Below are 18,451 nucleotides of genomic sequence, written 5' to 3' on the forward strand. Positions count from 1 at the left end.
GAGAGGTCTGCATCTGGAAATATTGAGTGTATACATTTTTATTCCAAGTGGACTCCCCTCTCCAGTCTCAGTGGTGAGGATACAGGCTCCTTGATTACTGTCCCAGTGTGGGGACATCAGACTAAGTATTGCTTTTGTGTGTTCTACCTCCCTCCCAGTCAGTCTCACCATCATTTTGTCACTCTTTTGGCATTGTAGATGCTTAGGTTCTGTCAGTTTGATGATGGCTTAAGAAAATATGCCACTAGCTCTTGACAGTACAACAATACTGGTTTTGATTCTCACGTCTTTCATTTGCCTGCTGTGCGACTTTGACCACATCACATAACCAGTGATTGCTTCTAAGTTACCTCTGAAAACTGGCTGTGTATCCAGTGGGCTTACTCAGTTAAGAGAAGGTCATTTATTTACTTCATCCTTTGACTTCTACCTAATTCCTTCAACAAAGCATTTTTGTATCACTTCTCCTTACATCCTCCAGCTAAGCTGGAATATATTCCCCATGATGGATGAAGTTAAACATGTTTTGCTTACATTATTTATTTTGCAGAGACATTCTTAAAGTTTTCTGACATTAGAAATGTTTTCTTGTATCCTTTGTGTCACATTTCTTACTTTGCTCTCATAGGTAAATACTAGACCATCAGTCTGTAGACTATTACAAGCCTAACTAATAACCAAAGGTGAGAATCAAACGCTGTACCTTGTATCTGTGAGGTAAATATGATGCCAACCCCTCCCCTTTACAACTAATATATATTTAATTGCCCACTTGTTGCAGTTCAGTGCACCAGTATTCCTGGGACTTGTCAACATTTTCATGTCTTGAATGAACAGCTCTGCCTGCTTCTTATGTCATATTTGGTATGTCTGCACAATTACTTCCTGTGTAAAACAACTGTCTGTGATATCTTCATTGTAATTTGGTACTTTGTGCTTGCTACTGTAATGCGAGCTTTATGCATTTGATTTGTTTTTCATATGAAGCTTTGTTCATTTACTTTTGTGGTAAAAGTACTTTTGTTTTCCAATGCAATTTCCCCCCTGGTCTGCATGGCTGCAGCCATCATACGACATCAGCTAATACTTACACTCCCTTTATTTAATGTTTTCAGGTGTCTCTCTTTTGCATCTCTACTATACCTATTATTTATTTAGTTAGTTAGTTGTTCATTCTTCCATTTATATTCCTTGCTCTGTGCCTACCTATGCCAGGGTTCAGTCCTTCGCCCATTCCTCTTTGGCATTTACTTTTTGTAGATCAAAGAAATATTAAGGGTTTATGGCTGACTAAGTATGCAAGCAATTGTAAACTCAGTGCCAGTGCCATTATAAACTCTGCAGAGGACACCAAAATCCTCCACAAGAACCTTTCTCATATAAATGGCTGATGTTAAAACAATGGAGTAAAATTAAATACTGTATCCTTTGACAAACTTGACTTTCTTTGTTACTATCACATTCATAACCCCTCCCCTAGGATTAATCCCATGGTCAGAATCTGGGAACCTATGTTGATATCCTTTGATCACCATGTATCCATTATTACACGGAAGTTCTTTTTTTCCTTGGCCAGCGTATATATAAAGGAATGGTGTACAGATCCAGGGATCTAATCATACTGTACTCAGCTCATATCAGGTGATCATTGAATATAATGTCACATTTAGTATGTATCTGTACAAAACTTTACACAACTGAAGTGACCACAACACTTTTTGACTAGAAAAATTAAAGGTCTAAATCACCCAAACTATAAAAATCATCTCAAGACCTTTTTCATTTCTTCATACAATATAGGCTACATAGAAGTGACCTCAGCCTTGTGTATAGAACCTCAACAGACCCTATCCTATCAGACCTATTACACATTCACAAGTCCAATGGTGGCATGAACAGCCCCTCAAGGGTTCTCAATCTCTTATGCGATATAAATAGAACATGCTAGAGGGATAGCCATCTATCACAAATAATACATCTTCTGTGGAACTGCCTTCCAATCCACATAAAGTAACATACTTCTCTTACTCTACTCAAATGTAATTAGGATGAGGGAATCGGAAGCCACAAATTAATTCCCAGATTAGCACCCATGTCCCTCTTATAGAGGGACAGCAAGAAAATGTCCCTGCATATCCTTGCTCTGCCGAACTCTGGATTATTCCTATGCAAAATATAAGGGCTGAAAACTACAGTGAAAATGTAACTCTGGCCTTCTTAAGATCCTCACAGCTCAACAGCATTCTAAACACCTATTAACCTATGTATCTCATATACTTGCCCACGTCATTATATAATAATAAAACCAAATTCAAACATGATGAAGTCCTGTAATTTCAGGATGAAAGTGCTTATTAAACTATTGTATTTCCTGTGTAGTGTCACCATATTTCTCTTTTCTGTTTTGGTTACTGGTTGTGGATTTGATGTATTTTTCAGAATAAAGAATAACAGTACTCCTTGGTTATCCACTCAAAGCAGGCACCTAATTTAGGAAAGAGATACAACTTGGAAAGAAAGGTTATAATATGGATCTCCTCAAAACCTACAACACTTTAAAGAACTACATAACTGTACTAAACGACAGATTATCGCAGACAAGAAAATCTACTTTAGTAACCCATGGTTTTGTATTAATAATATACTCCACCGTGGAACATTCATCACTTTTAATCCTGTCCCAAATAACACTCTCACCAAAATAGCTGCTTGGATTAACATACATTATAAAGAAAGTATTGAAACCCTTATTAAAGATTTTCTTCCCAACAATCCTGACATGCCCCTGCCTCAGATAGGAAACATCCCCTATTTCACCTTAAAATCCGTCCCAACTTCTTATATCAAATTGCTACTTCTTAAACTGAAACCCTATTCTTTTTCAGTAGACAGTCTCCCAGCAGAATGCCTCAAGCTGGCTGCCAGTTCCAGATCCCATCCTATGTTTCTTCTGATTAACAGATCTAGCAAGGACTCATATGTTCCTTCTGTTTGGAAAAAAATCTTCATCATTCCCCTTCATAAAGCAGGAACCTCATTTGATATAATCAGTTTCAGACATATCACAGTAACTGGCCTAGTGACAACTAACAAAGCAAATAGAACCAGCATATGTGGGTCTTCTCATCTGGTCTTAACCATGTGAGGTGTGTGTAGTGTATGTGTGTTATTGATAACCTGTTTGGTATTATAGGTACTTGTATGTGACAGCCTTGCATCTTTGTCAAAAATTCTAGAGAAGTGTATTCACAAACAACTTCTTCAATGTATTCTTCAGGAAAAGGTCCTGACCCCCACACAGCATGTTTTTACTCCCACCCATAGCTCTACCACACCCTTAATAACTTTCATAGGTGTTATTAACAAAGCCAGAAACAAAGGCAAACTTGTTTCTCTGTATTCCTTGATCTATCTAAAGCTTTTGATCTAGTCTGTTACCAAAAACTCCTCTACCAACTACCTTTCTTTGGGCTATCACAACCTACATTACAATGGCTTAACAACTACTTAACCGATAGATACCAGTCTGTAAATGGCTCTCCACTTTTTCTGCCTTCCTTACTGCCAATAACAGTGTGCCACAGGGCTCCATTCATGGCCCTCTACTCTTCAATAGATTCACCAACAATCTGCATAAATCCTGGTAGTAAGCTTCTTTCATACAATATTCGGATGATTCTACCCTAATATGTACTTTAGATAACCTACATATCTTCAGAGAATTACTCAAGAAGCCTTTAGCTCTGTGGAAAGTTGGCTACAGGATAATCACCTGCTACTAAATCCATCCAAAACTAAATTACTTCTCCTTTTTCCAAAATCCCATTTCTGTGAAAAAAAACAACTTTAAAAATGTATTGCTTAAATAATACGATGATTGAAGCTACTTCACATACAAAACTACTTCACATGACAATCTTACATTCGATTTACATATCCGCAATAGCATCAAGAAAACCCATCAACAACTAGGTACCTTACATAGAGTAAAGAACTTCCTTACAGACTCTGCCAAAGTAACTCTAGCTACCATTTACCTCTTACCCTCTCTCCTGTATGGAGCACCTATCATGACCAACCTACATGCGTCACTGAGTTCTAACCTTACTCACCACTGCTTAGCACTAAAAGCACTTAACTGGTTCAAGATTCCTCACCACCTATCTTATACTTCGCTCACCTTAACCCATAAAATCATCCATACCCCGCCTGCCTGCCCAGCAATTAGACCTCATTCCAATACTATCTTCCAAATTGTCCCCTTTGATCAAATAATAAACAACTGCTTACCATCTACAAATCACAAACGGCTGCTGGGGTCAGTCTCTATTCCAATAGTGTAGCTAGAACTTGGAACAGAATTCTTATATCAATCAGATGGCTCAGATGTTTGTCTCTTTAATCCCATGCTTTAATAATAAAGAAATTTAAGATGGATTTTATATAAGTGCCAGTACTGGTTCTAGTTTTTTTCACTTGAGTTGAGTATGCTTTGTGCTTAGTTACTGTTCAAGATGATAAAAAGTTATTTTTACCCATCAATTTCTCAGAGAGAACAACTTTGACAGACTATGGAAGCCCTATAGTTTTTTTGATTAGCCACTACTCCTGTATCACATTCAGCAAATATTTTGAAATATTTATTTCACTCCTATCTGAACACTTTTAAATTACTAGAAGTTAAATATGACCCAATAATGTAATCTGGGCCTGTACCTGTATACTGCTACCAAAGTAAATTACTACTGGAATTATATTTTTACCATAATAGATACTGACAGATCTTAACTTGCTGTACCTACCTTGTTAACAATGTTTTCATTGTTGTGAATGTAGCTCTCAAAGTAGACTGGAGGTTCCCATGGGTCATTTTGATTGTAAATGCTACTGCTGGTCTCTTCAATGTTATAGTGATGTGTCACAGCTAGGTGATACCTGAGATAAAGCATAAACATGAGACTACAGTAATACACAATGGCTTTTTGCAGCTCTCTTTATAAAAATCATATCCGGTTATAAGGTCTGTGTAAAACTCTTTGAACTAGACAAGCAGAATCTGGGAAAACATATTAGTTGGCTAGCAGAACATTTTAGAAAGATACTTCTCACCGGGGATCTTCAGGCAAATTCCTTGACATCCATGTCTTGAACATGTAGCAGATAGATAACGACTGGAGACTCAATCATAATCCTGTCTCACTCTCTGTATCTGTATCTATATCTATATCTATATCTATATCTATATCTATATCTATATCTATATCTATATCTGTATCTGTATCTATATATATATCTGTATCTATACCTACATCTATATCTATATCTGTATCTATATTTACATCTGTATGTATATTTACATCTATATCTGTATCTACATCTATATCTATATCTACACCCATATTTGTATCTATTTCTATATCTATATCTACTATCTGTATCTATATCTATCTGTATCTATATCTATCTGTATCTGTATCTCTCTCTCTCTCTCTCTCTCTCTATATATATATATATATATATATATATATATATGTATGTATCATCTATATGTACACTGGATATAAAAAGATTACACCCCCCCCTGTTAAAATGCCAACGTTTTGTGCTTTAAGAAAATGACACCACAATAAATCCTTTAAAAACTTTTCCCACCTTTAATGTGACCTATAACCTGTACAATTCACTTGAAAAACAAAGAAATCTGTTATGGGAAAAATATAAAAACTAAAAAACATACAATACACTGGTTGCATAAGTGTGCTCACCTTGAAACTAATACTTTGTTGAAGCACCTTTTGATTTAAATACAGCATTCAGTCTTCATGAGTACACACATGCTATCAATTAAAGAGACTCTGATTAACCCCAAATAAACTTCAACTGTCCTTGTAGGATTTTACTGACATTTACTCAGTTGCCTGCTACAGCAAAAGCTTTGGTTCGCAGAGCGCTTACAAAACATCAAAGGGATCTCATTGTTGAAAGTTATCAGTTAGCGGAAGGGTACAAAAAAATTTCCACAGCATTGGATATACCATGGAACACAGTGAAGACAGTCATTAAAAAGTGGAGAAAATATAGGACAACAGTGACGTTGCAAAGAACTGGATGTCCCTCCAAAGCTGATGAAAAGACAAGACGAAAACTGGTCAGGGAGGCTGCCAAGACACCTACAGCAACACTGAAGGAGCTGCAGGAATTTCTAGCAAGTATTGGTTGTGTACTACATGTGACAACAATCTCCTGTATTCTCCATATGTCTGGACTATGGGGTAGGGTTGCAAGACGGAAGCCTTTTCTTACACAGAAAAACATCCAGGCCAAGCTAAAATTTGCAAAACAATACATCAAGTCTTCCAAAAGCATGTGGGAAAATGTGTTATGGTCTGATGAGACCAACGTTGAACTTTTTGACCACAATTCCAAAAGGTATGTTTGGCACAAAAACAACATTTTGCATCACCAAAAGCACAATATCCCCATGGTGAAGCATGATGGTGGCAGTATCATGCTTTGGGGTTGCTTTTTTTCAGCTGGAACTGGGGCTTTAGTCAAAGTGGAGGGAATTATGAACAGTTCCAAATACCAGTCACTTTTGGCCCAAAACCTTCAGGCTTCTGCTAGAAAACTGAAGATGAAGAGGAATTTCACCTTTCAACATGACAGTGACCCCAAGCATACATCCAAATCAACAAAAAAATGGCTTCACCAGAAGAAAATTAAAGTTTTGGAATGGCCCAGCCAGAGCCCAGTGCTAAATCCAATAGAAAATCTGTGGGGAGACCTGAAGGGAGCTGTGCACAAGAGATGCCCTCACAATTTGACAGATTTGGAATGCTTTTGCAAGGAAGAGTGGGCAAATATTGCCAAGTCAAGATGTGCCATTCTGATAGACTCCTACCCAAGAAGACTGAATGCTGTAATTAAATCAAAAGGTGCTTCAACAAAGCATTAGTTTAAGGATGTGCACATACAATAAAGTATTAATTTAAGGGTGGGCACACTTATGCATCCAGCGTATTGTACGTTTTTTTATTTTTTATATTTTTCCCCTAACAGATTTGTTTGTTTTTCAATTGAATTGTACAGGTTATAGGTCACATTAGAGGTGGGAAAAGTTTTGAAATGATTTATTGTGGTCTCATTTTTTATATCACAAAAACCTGGCATTTTAACAGGGGTGTGTTAACTTTTTATATCCACTGCATATCTATATCTATATCTATCAATAGCTGTATCTATATCTACATCTACATCTGTATCTGTATCTATATCTATATCTATATCTATATCTATATCTATATCTAATCTATATTTATATCTATATATCTATATCGATATCTGTATCTATATCTATGTCTATATCTATATCTGTATCTACATCTATATCTAATCTATATCTACATCTATATCTGTATCTACTATCTATATCTATATCCATATCTATCAGTTTATCTATTCATCTTTCTGTCTATAGAATATCAGGAAACAGTGAATACACAAAATAATGAACCTCAACTAATTGAACATAAAAGAGCCAATGCACGCAACTCTGAGCATTACTAACAGTGACAGTAAAAATATTGAACATTTTTTCTCAGTAGAAAATCCCTGTTTCAGTAAATCCTCACCACTAAACCCAGAAAAGACACCATCTGATTAGCAGTGCCACGAGGTAAAGTGTTGTCAGTAAAGCAATGTAGTGTAAAGGGCTGGCATTAGGGACAAGGGTAGAATTAGGGTTACAAAAAAAAAATGCTCAATGACAGCACGGCTCATGGCCCAACATCCACAAATAAAAGCAGAACTTCTCACAGAAAATAAAAATAAAAAAAAAATTTTAATAACAAAAAAATAAACATCAGTAAGCGGTTTTGCGGTAAACATCAAACCGCTTCATCAGACCAAAGATTTAATACACTACAATCTTATAAATTAAAGTAGCAACTAATCATTAACAAAAGAACAATCACATGCTAAAAGTCCATTCATAAAAAACATTGTCCATTCATAAAATCACAGCCAATAAAATCAATGTCTTAGCTCACATGCCTTCAGTACCAGCTTGACTGATACTGTTTCATTCAAGCCAGGAAATTTATTTGCCGAAGGCTAACAATCCATTTCAGTTCTGCATATTCAGTCTTGTTTTTCAAATACCCTCCTCTTAAACAATATCTCATTATTTCAAAAACAAAATACTTAAACGTATGAGCTGAGCCAGCTTCATGCACGTTTAGTTAAAGAGTTTGTCATTTTCACATTCTGAATAGCTCTAAGATGTTCTAATATCCTATCCTTAAATACACGATTGGTTTTCCCAACATAAAAAACATCACAGGCACAGCATTGAGTGAAATAAATAATATTTTTCGTTTTACAATCTGCATAAAAATTAAAGTTAATAGTAGCAGAAAGACATAGATGCATAATGGAACTCTTAGTGCATATATATGAACAAACTGTGCATGACCAGCAGCAAAGTGTACCCTTATGAATCAAATTGGTAATTCTACAATCAAAATGCTTATAACATAGCTGTCTTTTAAGTGACAAGTAATTGCAGAAAGTAAACTCAGGGCATGGTCCAATCATATCCTTGAGTGTATCATTAGCTAATAATGCTGGCCAGTTCTTTCTAACAGCTTCACAAACAACTCCAACATTACTGGAGTATGTAAAAACAGGTCTGGGGGGAAAATGACAAGAAATATCTTGGGCAGCTGAATTAACATCATGCTCTGCAAAGAATGGTCTAGCAGTAGTACCCCTCAGTGGAGTATACTTTTGATAACGTCTTGAACTTCACCCTTGGAATAACCATGAGTAATAATGTCATAGGATACCATATTAAGAGCTTCTGGAGCAGCACCATTGTCATTATGAAGTTGCATAGTCCTAAGTAGTTGTCCTTTCACAATATTCTTTGAAATATATATTGGGTGCATACTAGCTTTGTGTAAAAAGTTATTTTTCTTACATGGTTTCCTATATATTCTAGTGGCCACATTTCCAAGGTCATTTCTAGTAATCGGAACATTAAGAAAGTCAACTGACTTTTTAGAAAAATTCATAGAAAATACATAGAAAAGCAAGATGCACTAAACTTATGTAGGGGCTACTGTCAACTAGTCAACAAGGTGGAATACATTAATGTGATCATTACTATTTTTTATCATCCAAACAATCACATATCAGGCATGTAAACAGGTGTGTTTCTTTTTGGGGTGTGCATGACAGCAGTCACTTGAAATATATCACTATAACCATTTGAGCCTTTGCTTCCATCCCACTTTATCACAATATCACAAGATGGATGCACAGACAGTAGCTATCTTTTTTGGAGGGGGAATATCCCTAGAAATGATTCACGTATTTAGTATCCTCTCAGACATTTGTCTTGTTAGTTTATTATGAGCTATTATTTTGTTAGCTTTAAACATTAAGTCTTCAACACAGGTTATGTCTTCCTTAATAGAAAAAAAAGAATGAATTTCTTTATTTTCTCAGTCGTTTTGTTTAGGTCAAAGGGTAGGAAAATGTGCTAAAATGCACCTCAGAGCATTTATAACCCTATGGCTTTGTGGGCTGTCCCATCTTAAATCAATTATTTCCTACACAGTTATTACTGAGCTGCCTTGGTCAATTAAGGTGTGTTAAAAGGATACAAGCAAAAGTAAAGTTGAACAGTAATGCTAATTTTCCTTCTTTCTTTCTTTCTTTCTTTCTTTCTTTCTTTCTTTCTTTCTTTCTCATAATTATTGTTCATGCTATCACTGGTTGAAAATATAAAAAAAACTCTGAAATTCTCTTCAGAACATCTAGAAAGCCATGGCTTCTGGAAAAAGCTGAATAGTGACACAAAATGTAAAAAAAGGGGGAAAAATAATGTGTATGGTATGGGGAGCTGGGGGAAAACAAGGGGATGCACTGGTGTGTGTGTGTGTGGGGGGTGGTAGTGAAACAGCAGGCAGTGGGGGGGGTGCCATGGAGGCCTTCACCTACGACTCCATTTTACCTAGTGCTTAGGCTATAGGACTGCTATAATGCATCATTGCAATTAAATGCCAGTCATTATGAATGTCCCAATGGGGGATGGGCCAACGTGGTGCAGTACACAGGCGCTTAGTAATGTAAAAGCATTGAAGCTACAGTTCAGTCTGTGTATACTACCCTTAAAACTTTGCAGCATTAACTAAAAGGTTGCTTAGAATGGGTGGCAGTTAAGAAGGTTATGACTGGAAGTGTCCAGTGGGCCTCCAACTTGACACTTACTGGAGCCCGTAAATTGTTAACACCAGCCCTGGTTCAATCTCTCTTTTTTTTGTTTTTTTTTTACACTAACACCAGTTGTTCAACCAAATGAATATTCAACCCTTTTGATTACACCTATATATGTCTGTACGTGTGATTGTATCATATACCTACATATATATATATATATATATATATATATATATATATATGTTTATACAGAGGGTGGATCATTCCTGATATCCCTCCTGATTGTTGCTGTTGCACTCCTCACTATCATATCTCTCAAACTCTTAGAGCAAGAAATCTTGACAAAGCCATAAATAATATGGGGGAGGGGGGGGCAAAGAACCACAAAGAGGGACAATTTTAAATATTGCTCTTATGAACCTAAAAGTTGATAGAATACCAGATTTTTCATTAACACACATTTTCTGAATTGTATGAAGTCTGAATTTTGAATGTCTGCCAGTATTTTCTGACTTCAGTCCACAATGATTTACCAAAGATTTGCCAGAAAAAAACACAATTTTATAAGGAAAAGACAAAACTATGAGGCATAAATCAGGACATTCTGGGAAAATCTGGACAGTTGGGAGGTATGCTGACTATACATAGAATCTGAGCCAACTACTCTGTGAAGGAACTTGATTTCTGTTATGCATATCTTAGACTTCATCCTCTTATTTACCACTCAGAACTCACAACCATAGATGAAGATGGCGGTATAGAGTGACTAATAAACTGACAATAGAAGTGTAACTAGGATGGGCCGAAGGAATGTGTTAGGGGGTTAGGGGGTACAATCTGCAAATGCTGATTATTTGGTAGAGCAGTACAGGCATTAATTTCTACACCAGCATTTCTGAATACCTGTAAGGAAATCAACTTTTGTACTGCTTTGTTTTTTGTATCAGGACATTTTGTGGTTGGCCTAAATTGTAGCAACCACGTTGATACAAATGTAATAAGTAGTTTTCTATAGTTTGTAAAAGTAGAAAAATTAGGAGACTTTTGTTTTTCTATGCCCCTCTATATTATTATAGTTGAGATGCGCAAAAGACCTGGTACATTGAGGACTGCCAGATGCTCCTCATTGTTGCCGATGCTCATAAAGCAGTGAGTGCTAGATTAGGAATGGTGGAGCAGAACTTTATTTAAATATTTATTTATGTTTGCTTGTTTACTAGGAAAGTCTGACTGAACACTAGCACCCATTTTAGCAGAGGCCCAGGGATAAAAGCTCCATAGATGTATTTATATTGAGATATAACACTACGTAATGCATTAGACCACATTTATACTATATAGTACAGAATGATACCAAGAGTGTGAGTAAAATTTGTAATGTTATCTAAGGTTTTACAAAATTCAATGTATTATGTTATATAACATTGCAGTAATTATTTGAAAGCAGAGTAATGAACCGGAGACTGTCAGTAGAAGTTCAGAACCTTGAGATTGTGGAATCTCAAAATTAAAAAACAAACAAACAAACAAACAAACAAAAAAACAAAGAAGACATCAAAAAACATGTTTTTGCCCCTTGCACCTCCCACACCCTCTGCAACTTAAATATACAAACCCCTAGGTCACACTACACTGAAGAGAACGGTAATGTTCCGCACTGTATAGCGATCACCATTACCTGATCACTGTTCATGTGAGAGTGAATGACTTCAGACACACCTCCTTCGATCTCATGAACAGGAACATGATGGAACTCTCAGAATATATATCTAGAAAGGGAGGGAAACTAGCACTGAGTGGTATTCTACCATCACCAAGAATTATGCCACATTTCAAACAAAAGATAATTGACTTAAATTATTGGCTTAGCTACTTGTGTCATTCTAAGGGGGTCCAGTAAATACAACCAAAGGATTACATGGTTGACAACCTTGGTTTCTTTGCTAAGGATGGCCTGTATATCTCTTCATATAGCTTCCATATATTGGCCAAGACTTTTTCTTTCCCCCTTAGAGCCGTTTTTTAGGCAAGGTCAGTCTCCTCAAATTACTCACATAGCTGGCCACAATCAGAATCTTATAAAAGTAACATCACTCAATGCTAATAGCCTAAATAAAAATTTGTACTCATTACAGGCATCTAATCCTTAAAAATATTGATATATGCATATTCACTGAAATGCGGTTTCAGTCCACCCCCCACAATGCAGGATTTTAGTGTGTACCACTCCTTCAAATCCAATTGTGGATTGAACCTTGTAGATGGTGGGGGTGTATCCTGAGAAACCATTTCACCCGCCAGACTTGTAATGCAGGACAGCAACCTAGAACTACTCTACGTTCTTCTTATGATAAACAAAGTACTGTATAACCCTATATAGTGGATCATGAGGTATATTTTAACAAACTGACATCCTTCACCATACAACCAAACACTGTCCTCTTGGGTAACTTCAACTATCTTAACTGGGGAATCTATACCACTACAAAAAAAGTATGCACAAAGATTTCTGGGTTTTATTAATGCCACCTGCTTAGACCAACTAGTCCAAATCCCAACAGGGGGCTCAAAAATATTTGACTGGGTTCTCACAAAAAATACCCCCTCCATGCTCAAAGACACCCATTACCAACCATCATGTAGCAACATTTACTCTAGGTGTGAGACCTGACTCACATTGAAATCCCTCCATCTTCAGAGACTACTCCAAGCTAAATCTACTGCAGCTAACTGATGACCTGATAAAATTCAAACAGCCCCCTTTACCTACATGATCATGTTTCACCATGTTTCACATGCTGAAAATTTTTGCAATCAAAATGTTTTGCCTTCAAAAATTGTATATTCTTGGCTAGACATAGTCCTCAACTTTAATATTCTGATTTTTTTCTTCCTGCAACTGACCATCATTTTGCTACCAAGTTCCCTCATTCACTGGATCTAACAGATCCACCTTTGACTCCCCTGGGCTAATCCTGACCTACATCCTCAGCTGCTGAGGAGATTGAACATCCTGGTGTAGCATCCCACTGCAGTTAGGAGGGCTTTTGTTGTTTATGCTTTAATTTCTCCTCCCCTCATTCTCACCTGCAATGTCCTAGGATGGATGTACATAGGGCATGCTGGCATATCATCCTTTATTGTAATGTCCTAGGATGGATGTACATAGGGCATGCTGGCATATCATCCTTTATTGTAATGTCCTAGGATGGATGTACATGGGGCATGGTGGCATATCATCCTTCACTACAATGTCCTAGGATGGATGTACACTGGGTATGCTGGGATATCGTTCATCACTGTAATATCCTAGGATGGATATATGTGGGGCATGCTAGCATATCATAGGTTCACAGGTTCATAGGTTCAAAGGTATTTACTAGGCTAATGACCACAAGGGCCTTTTTAAGGCTAGCCATGCATCCCAAATCTCTGACAAGTTCTGATACCCTTGATAAGTGTAAGCATGGGCCTGCGAGATGAACCATGTACAGGTTGCCTGTGTCTGTTAAAGACTTAGGTGCCAAACCTGGGATGAGTTTCCAGTTTCCCATACAATTGTCCAAGTTGCACTTGAATTGGGTTAGGAAGGAACTCTGCTTTACATGGATGGGGAGCTTGTTCCATAGATGGGGTAGTCTCTAGGATACATACCTATCTCTCCAACAGGTCTATGAAAATAAGGTTTAAGTCTTAGAATGGGTAATTCTAGTGCTGTTTGTTTTGTGGATATGCAGAAGGTCCATCAGAGTGGGGTCTGACAATGTCCTATATGTCAGGTGTAGATCTCCCCTCAAAAGCCTGTAGGATATAGAATACAGGGGTAGGGCCTTGAGGCAGTCTGCATAGGACATATTACTTATGCCCTATATTCTTTTAGTGAGGAGCCTTTGTGGACATTCCAGTTGTTGAATATGCCTGGATAGGTACATACCAAAGTGGGAATTGTACTCAATGATAGGTCTGATGAATGCTGAGTATAGTGAAACAATGACTTCTTTGGACTTAGATGCCATACCTTTGTTTATAAGTTACACAACATAGAATGATTTCCTCACCACTGTAGACACGTGATGATCAAAGGCTAAATTACTAGTTATGTGTGTCCCTAAGTTCCTGACTGCTGGGTCAACTTTAAGGTATGTGTTGTCAATATGATAGTTACCAGGGATGTATGACTTCCCAAAGGATACTATTATGCATTTCTTGACATTTAGTTTTAGTCCATGACTCTGACACCAGTTGTTTGTCTGCATCAGCCCCTTCTGGGGAACATTTGTGTCAGTGTGAGATTCAATGACAGATCCTAATTTGCAATCATCTGCAAATGTAGTCAGACAGAGACCACTGACATTAGCCTTGACTTCTGAGAAGTAAATGCCAAAAAGGAGCGGTCCAAGGACAGATCCCTGAGGGACACCACTTGTGACTGGCATCTTTGTAGAGGTGGACTCCCCAGTTCTAACTTCCTGGGCCCTGCCTGTGAGCCAGTTGGCTATCCACTGGGTGACATACAGGTGTGTACCTAACCTCTTGAGTTTGTCAACAATGCCCGAGTGGGGTATTGTGTCAAATATCTTGGCCAGGTCAAGGTAGGCAGTGTGAAGGATTTTGCCCTCATCCATTGCTTTGGTGACCTTCTCAAAGAAGTCCACCAGGTTGAGTAGGCATGATCTACCCTTTATGTAACCAAACTGGGCTGGGCCAGTGTCTGGAGGTTTATTATATCTCTATTGATACATATAAGACTAGTGAGACTTATGGGTCTGTAGTTTTCAGGGTCTGTAGATGGCCCACCTTTGTACAGAGGGATGACTGTTGCCTTTCTCCATTCATGAGGCACAAAGCCTGTTTGGAGACTACAGTAAAATAGCAATTCCAGAGGCTCTGATACGTCATGTTTCATGCTATTTAGAAGGCTTTCTGGGATATTATCTGGGCCCATTGATGCAGTGTTCTTGGTCTTAGAGAGAGCATTAAGGACCTGTTCCCTAGTGATAGTAGAGGGAGATATATTTAATGATATTTCCTGAGGGAAGGATGAGGGGGAGAGGGGAGTAAAGTTGGACCTGAGTTTATCAGCCAGGAGGTTTGCTATATCTTTTGGCTCAGTGTAGGTGGCTCCATTTACAATGAGCTGTGCACATAATTGTGTTTTGCCTTTGAGGTTGTGGACATAGCTAAAATATGCTTTGTGGTTGTTCTTGGCCTGGGAGGCCAAACTTACCTCAAATTTGGCTTTGGTAGAGTTTATTTGTCCTTTGAGATGGTTGTTTAGTTTAATGAGAGTGCTTTTATCCTGCTGGGTGCTGCACCTCCTAGTTTTTGCCATGATTTTCTTCCTCCTGTTGTACATCTAATTGATTTTGGGATTCCACCAGGGTGGCTTGTTTTATGAGTTAGTTTTGTACTTCTTCCTGGTGGGTACAGCTGCCTCTATACATCTATTAACATGCTTGTACAGGGATTCTGTGAACAGGTCTGCATAGGCAGAATTGTTCTCAGAGTTTATAGGGGCTTGAAATTTTGCCAGGTTCTTACTTAATAGCAGGAGGTTAGCCTTAGAATAGTTCCTGAATATCCCCGGTTTAGCTGGGCATCCAGGTTTTATTTTTACTTTAACTCATTCCCACTGGTACAGCTCTTTTGACTGCGTGCCTTTAACTCCCAGTAAGCCTTTAAAAAATGAAGTTATCACCTTAAAGTTCTAGAAAATACTCATTGAGAGATGTCAAATATCAATACAGTTGTGTTTGCCATCACATATGCTTCAAGACAAAATATCCTGGCACCTTGTAAGTAACATGGTTTCGGAATTATTAATGCAAATATGAACAATCGATATTTGACCTCTAGAGGAGCAGAAGGAGTTAACTGCAGAAGATGCCTGGAGGAGCACTCGGCTGTAATGAGTTAAAGGAGACCATCTTGTGATCTGACCTTACCACAGAAGGCATTACAGTAGGGGGTGTGCAGCACTCTCACATATTAGTAAGGACCAGATCCAGTATGATTGCACCCCTGGTTGGTGTATTGACTATCTGGTCCAGGGAGTTTGTGTTTACAAAATCCAGGAATCTTTGTGCATGTGCGTTTGATGTCATATAGGATTCCTAGTTAATAGTGAAGTAATTAAAGTCACCCATGAATATGGTATTGGGTTGGATGGTTAGTGTTTGAAATAAGTTTAAATACATGGTATGGGTTTCCTGGGTCATAGAGGGGGACATATAGCTTGCAAGGAAGTGGTATTGTATTTTACCTTAGAAAAATACTAGAATGTCACAGCTCCACTCATAAAAAAATGTCACAGTGCCAAATAGTAGTTTCCAGAACCAATTTAAAATAGTCTCTTTCTGTAAATTGTAAAGAAAATGACACACTGTCATCTGGGAATCTCACATCTTCATCATTATCACCCTCTTTTTTCACATTTTTACATCGGATTACAGTATCAAGTTGACTACTGCAACTTCTCTTAATTCAGAGCTACCATCCAACTTCTTTGACAGTCATGCCCACCCGCCTCAGGTATTCTCTCACACAATCCATCTGTTTCTTGGCTTGATATCCTCATGTTCTCTTACCTTCTTCTTGTCTCTCCCAAATCTGCTTTACCAAATCATTGCCTGCTTTCCTGCCACTGTAATCTGACCTCCATGTTTTTCTCTGTAATTGCAGCTACTTTGACGTTTGCACTCATGTCCTCATTTCTTCATCGGTCCCACAGTATTTGTCATACCGTTCATCTCAGGAACTTCTTCTCCATCATTTATTGATTCATCAACTGCTTTGCCATGCTTCTGTACTATACAGAATAAGTGGTCATCCCATTGTTTTGCACACCTCACCGTTTTACTTCTTTGGTATTCTTCTATCACACTTTCCTCCTGTGACTTTATGCCAGTTGTGTGCATCATCTCTGATTCTACCTTTAACCTCCTCATTTAGACTTCTGTTCTCCTCAGCCATAGCTCACAGAAACTTGAAGCTGTTAACCCATTTTGCTGTATTTCCTTCTATTGGATTTCCCCATTTGCTGCTATGATCACTGTCTTGACTATGCTCACCTTTATCTCATATGCCTTCAGCTTTGAGTTTCAGCCCCTAATCATTTGCTGAAGTTCCTCTTCAAAGGGTCTGCTTGTAGTGCCACATCATCTACATACAGCAGCTTTGCAACAAAGACAATAAGATAAATAAATATGCAAAGAGACAACTTTACATAATAAAACCCTTTTTGCTGAAATGAGAATACTTATTCCACAATTTCTGATCTTCTTTGAGGAGGCCCCCAAACAGGCTTCATGTCTTATGAATGGAGAACAGTAACTACCATCCTACTGCACAAAAGTGGGCCATCTGCAGACCCTGGAAACTACAGACCTGTCTCATATGCAAAACCATGGGAAAAATGCTCATGGAAATGGTCAATAAAAAATAAGGAGTCTCCAAACACTGGACCCAGCCCAATTTGTTTTCATCAGAGGAAGGTCACACCTACTCAACCTGGTGGAAGAAAGCAAAAACGTTCACACTGCCAACCTTGACCTGGCCAAGGCATTTGACACAATAGCCCTCTTGGGCATTGTTGATAAACTCCAAGAGGTTACGTATAAACTCTTATGCCACCTGGTGGATAGCCAGCTGGCTCACAGACAGTACCCAGGAAATTAGAATTGGGGAGTTCAACTCTACAAAGAGATGAGTCATCGGCAGAGTCCATTGGGGATCGGTCTTGATACCACTCATTCTTGGCATTTGTCAAGGGCCTCTTGCCAATGTCAAGTGCCTCTGGATGACTTCATTTGCAGATGGTTGCAATTATGAGCAGTCATAGACTCCCTCAACAACACAAATGTTCTCCATGAAGGGCTGACACAGACAAATAACTTGTGTCAGAGCCACGATCAAAAATAATGCCAAGAATTGCATAATAGCTTCCTTCAGAAAGTCATCCAACTCTTGGTAGCTATCATATTGGCAACACACCCCTTAAAGTTCACCCAGTAGTCAGAGACTTGGGGGGACACATAGACAGTAATCCAGCCTTTGACCATCATGTGTCTACAGAAATGAGGAAATCATTCTATGTTATGCAAATTATAAACAAAGGTATGACATCTAGATTCAAACAGGGCAAATTCCACTATATTTGACATTCATCAGCTGTCCTATGCAGTCCACCTCAAGGCCCTATCTCCGTATTCTGTCTCCTTCAAGCTGT

General features: G+C 38.1%; 1 protein-coding gene across 1 annotated transcript in view; it reads right to left on the minus strand.

Annotated features, from left to right (window-relative positions):
- Positions 1 to 18,451, minus strand: part of LOC122798890 (amiloride-sensitive amine oxidase [copper-containing]-like) — a 341,036-nt gene that overhangs the window by 24,302 nt on the left and 298,283 nt on the right. Inside the window, exon 4 of the mRNA XM_044067997.1 lies at positions 4,803 to 4,935. Coding sequence (XP_043923932.1) covers positions 4,803 to 4,935 — 133 coding nt within the window. The remainder of the gene's footprint in view (positions 1 to 4,802; positions 4,936 to 18,451) is intronic.

The sequence above is a fragment of the Protopterus annectens genome, chromosome 3.part1 (genome assembly GCF_019279795.1).
Source record: "Protopterus annectens isolate FY-2018-M chromosome 3.part1, PAN1.0, whole genome shotgun sequence".
Classification (NCBI taxonomy): domain Eukaryota; kingdom Metazoa; phylum Chordata; order Ceratodontiformes; family Protopteridae; genus Protopterus; species Protopterus annectens.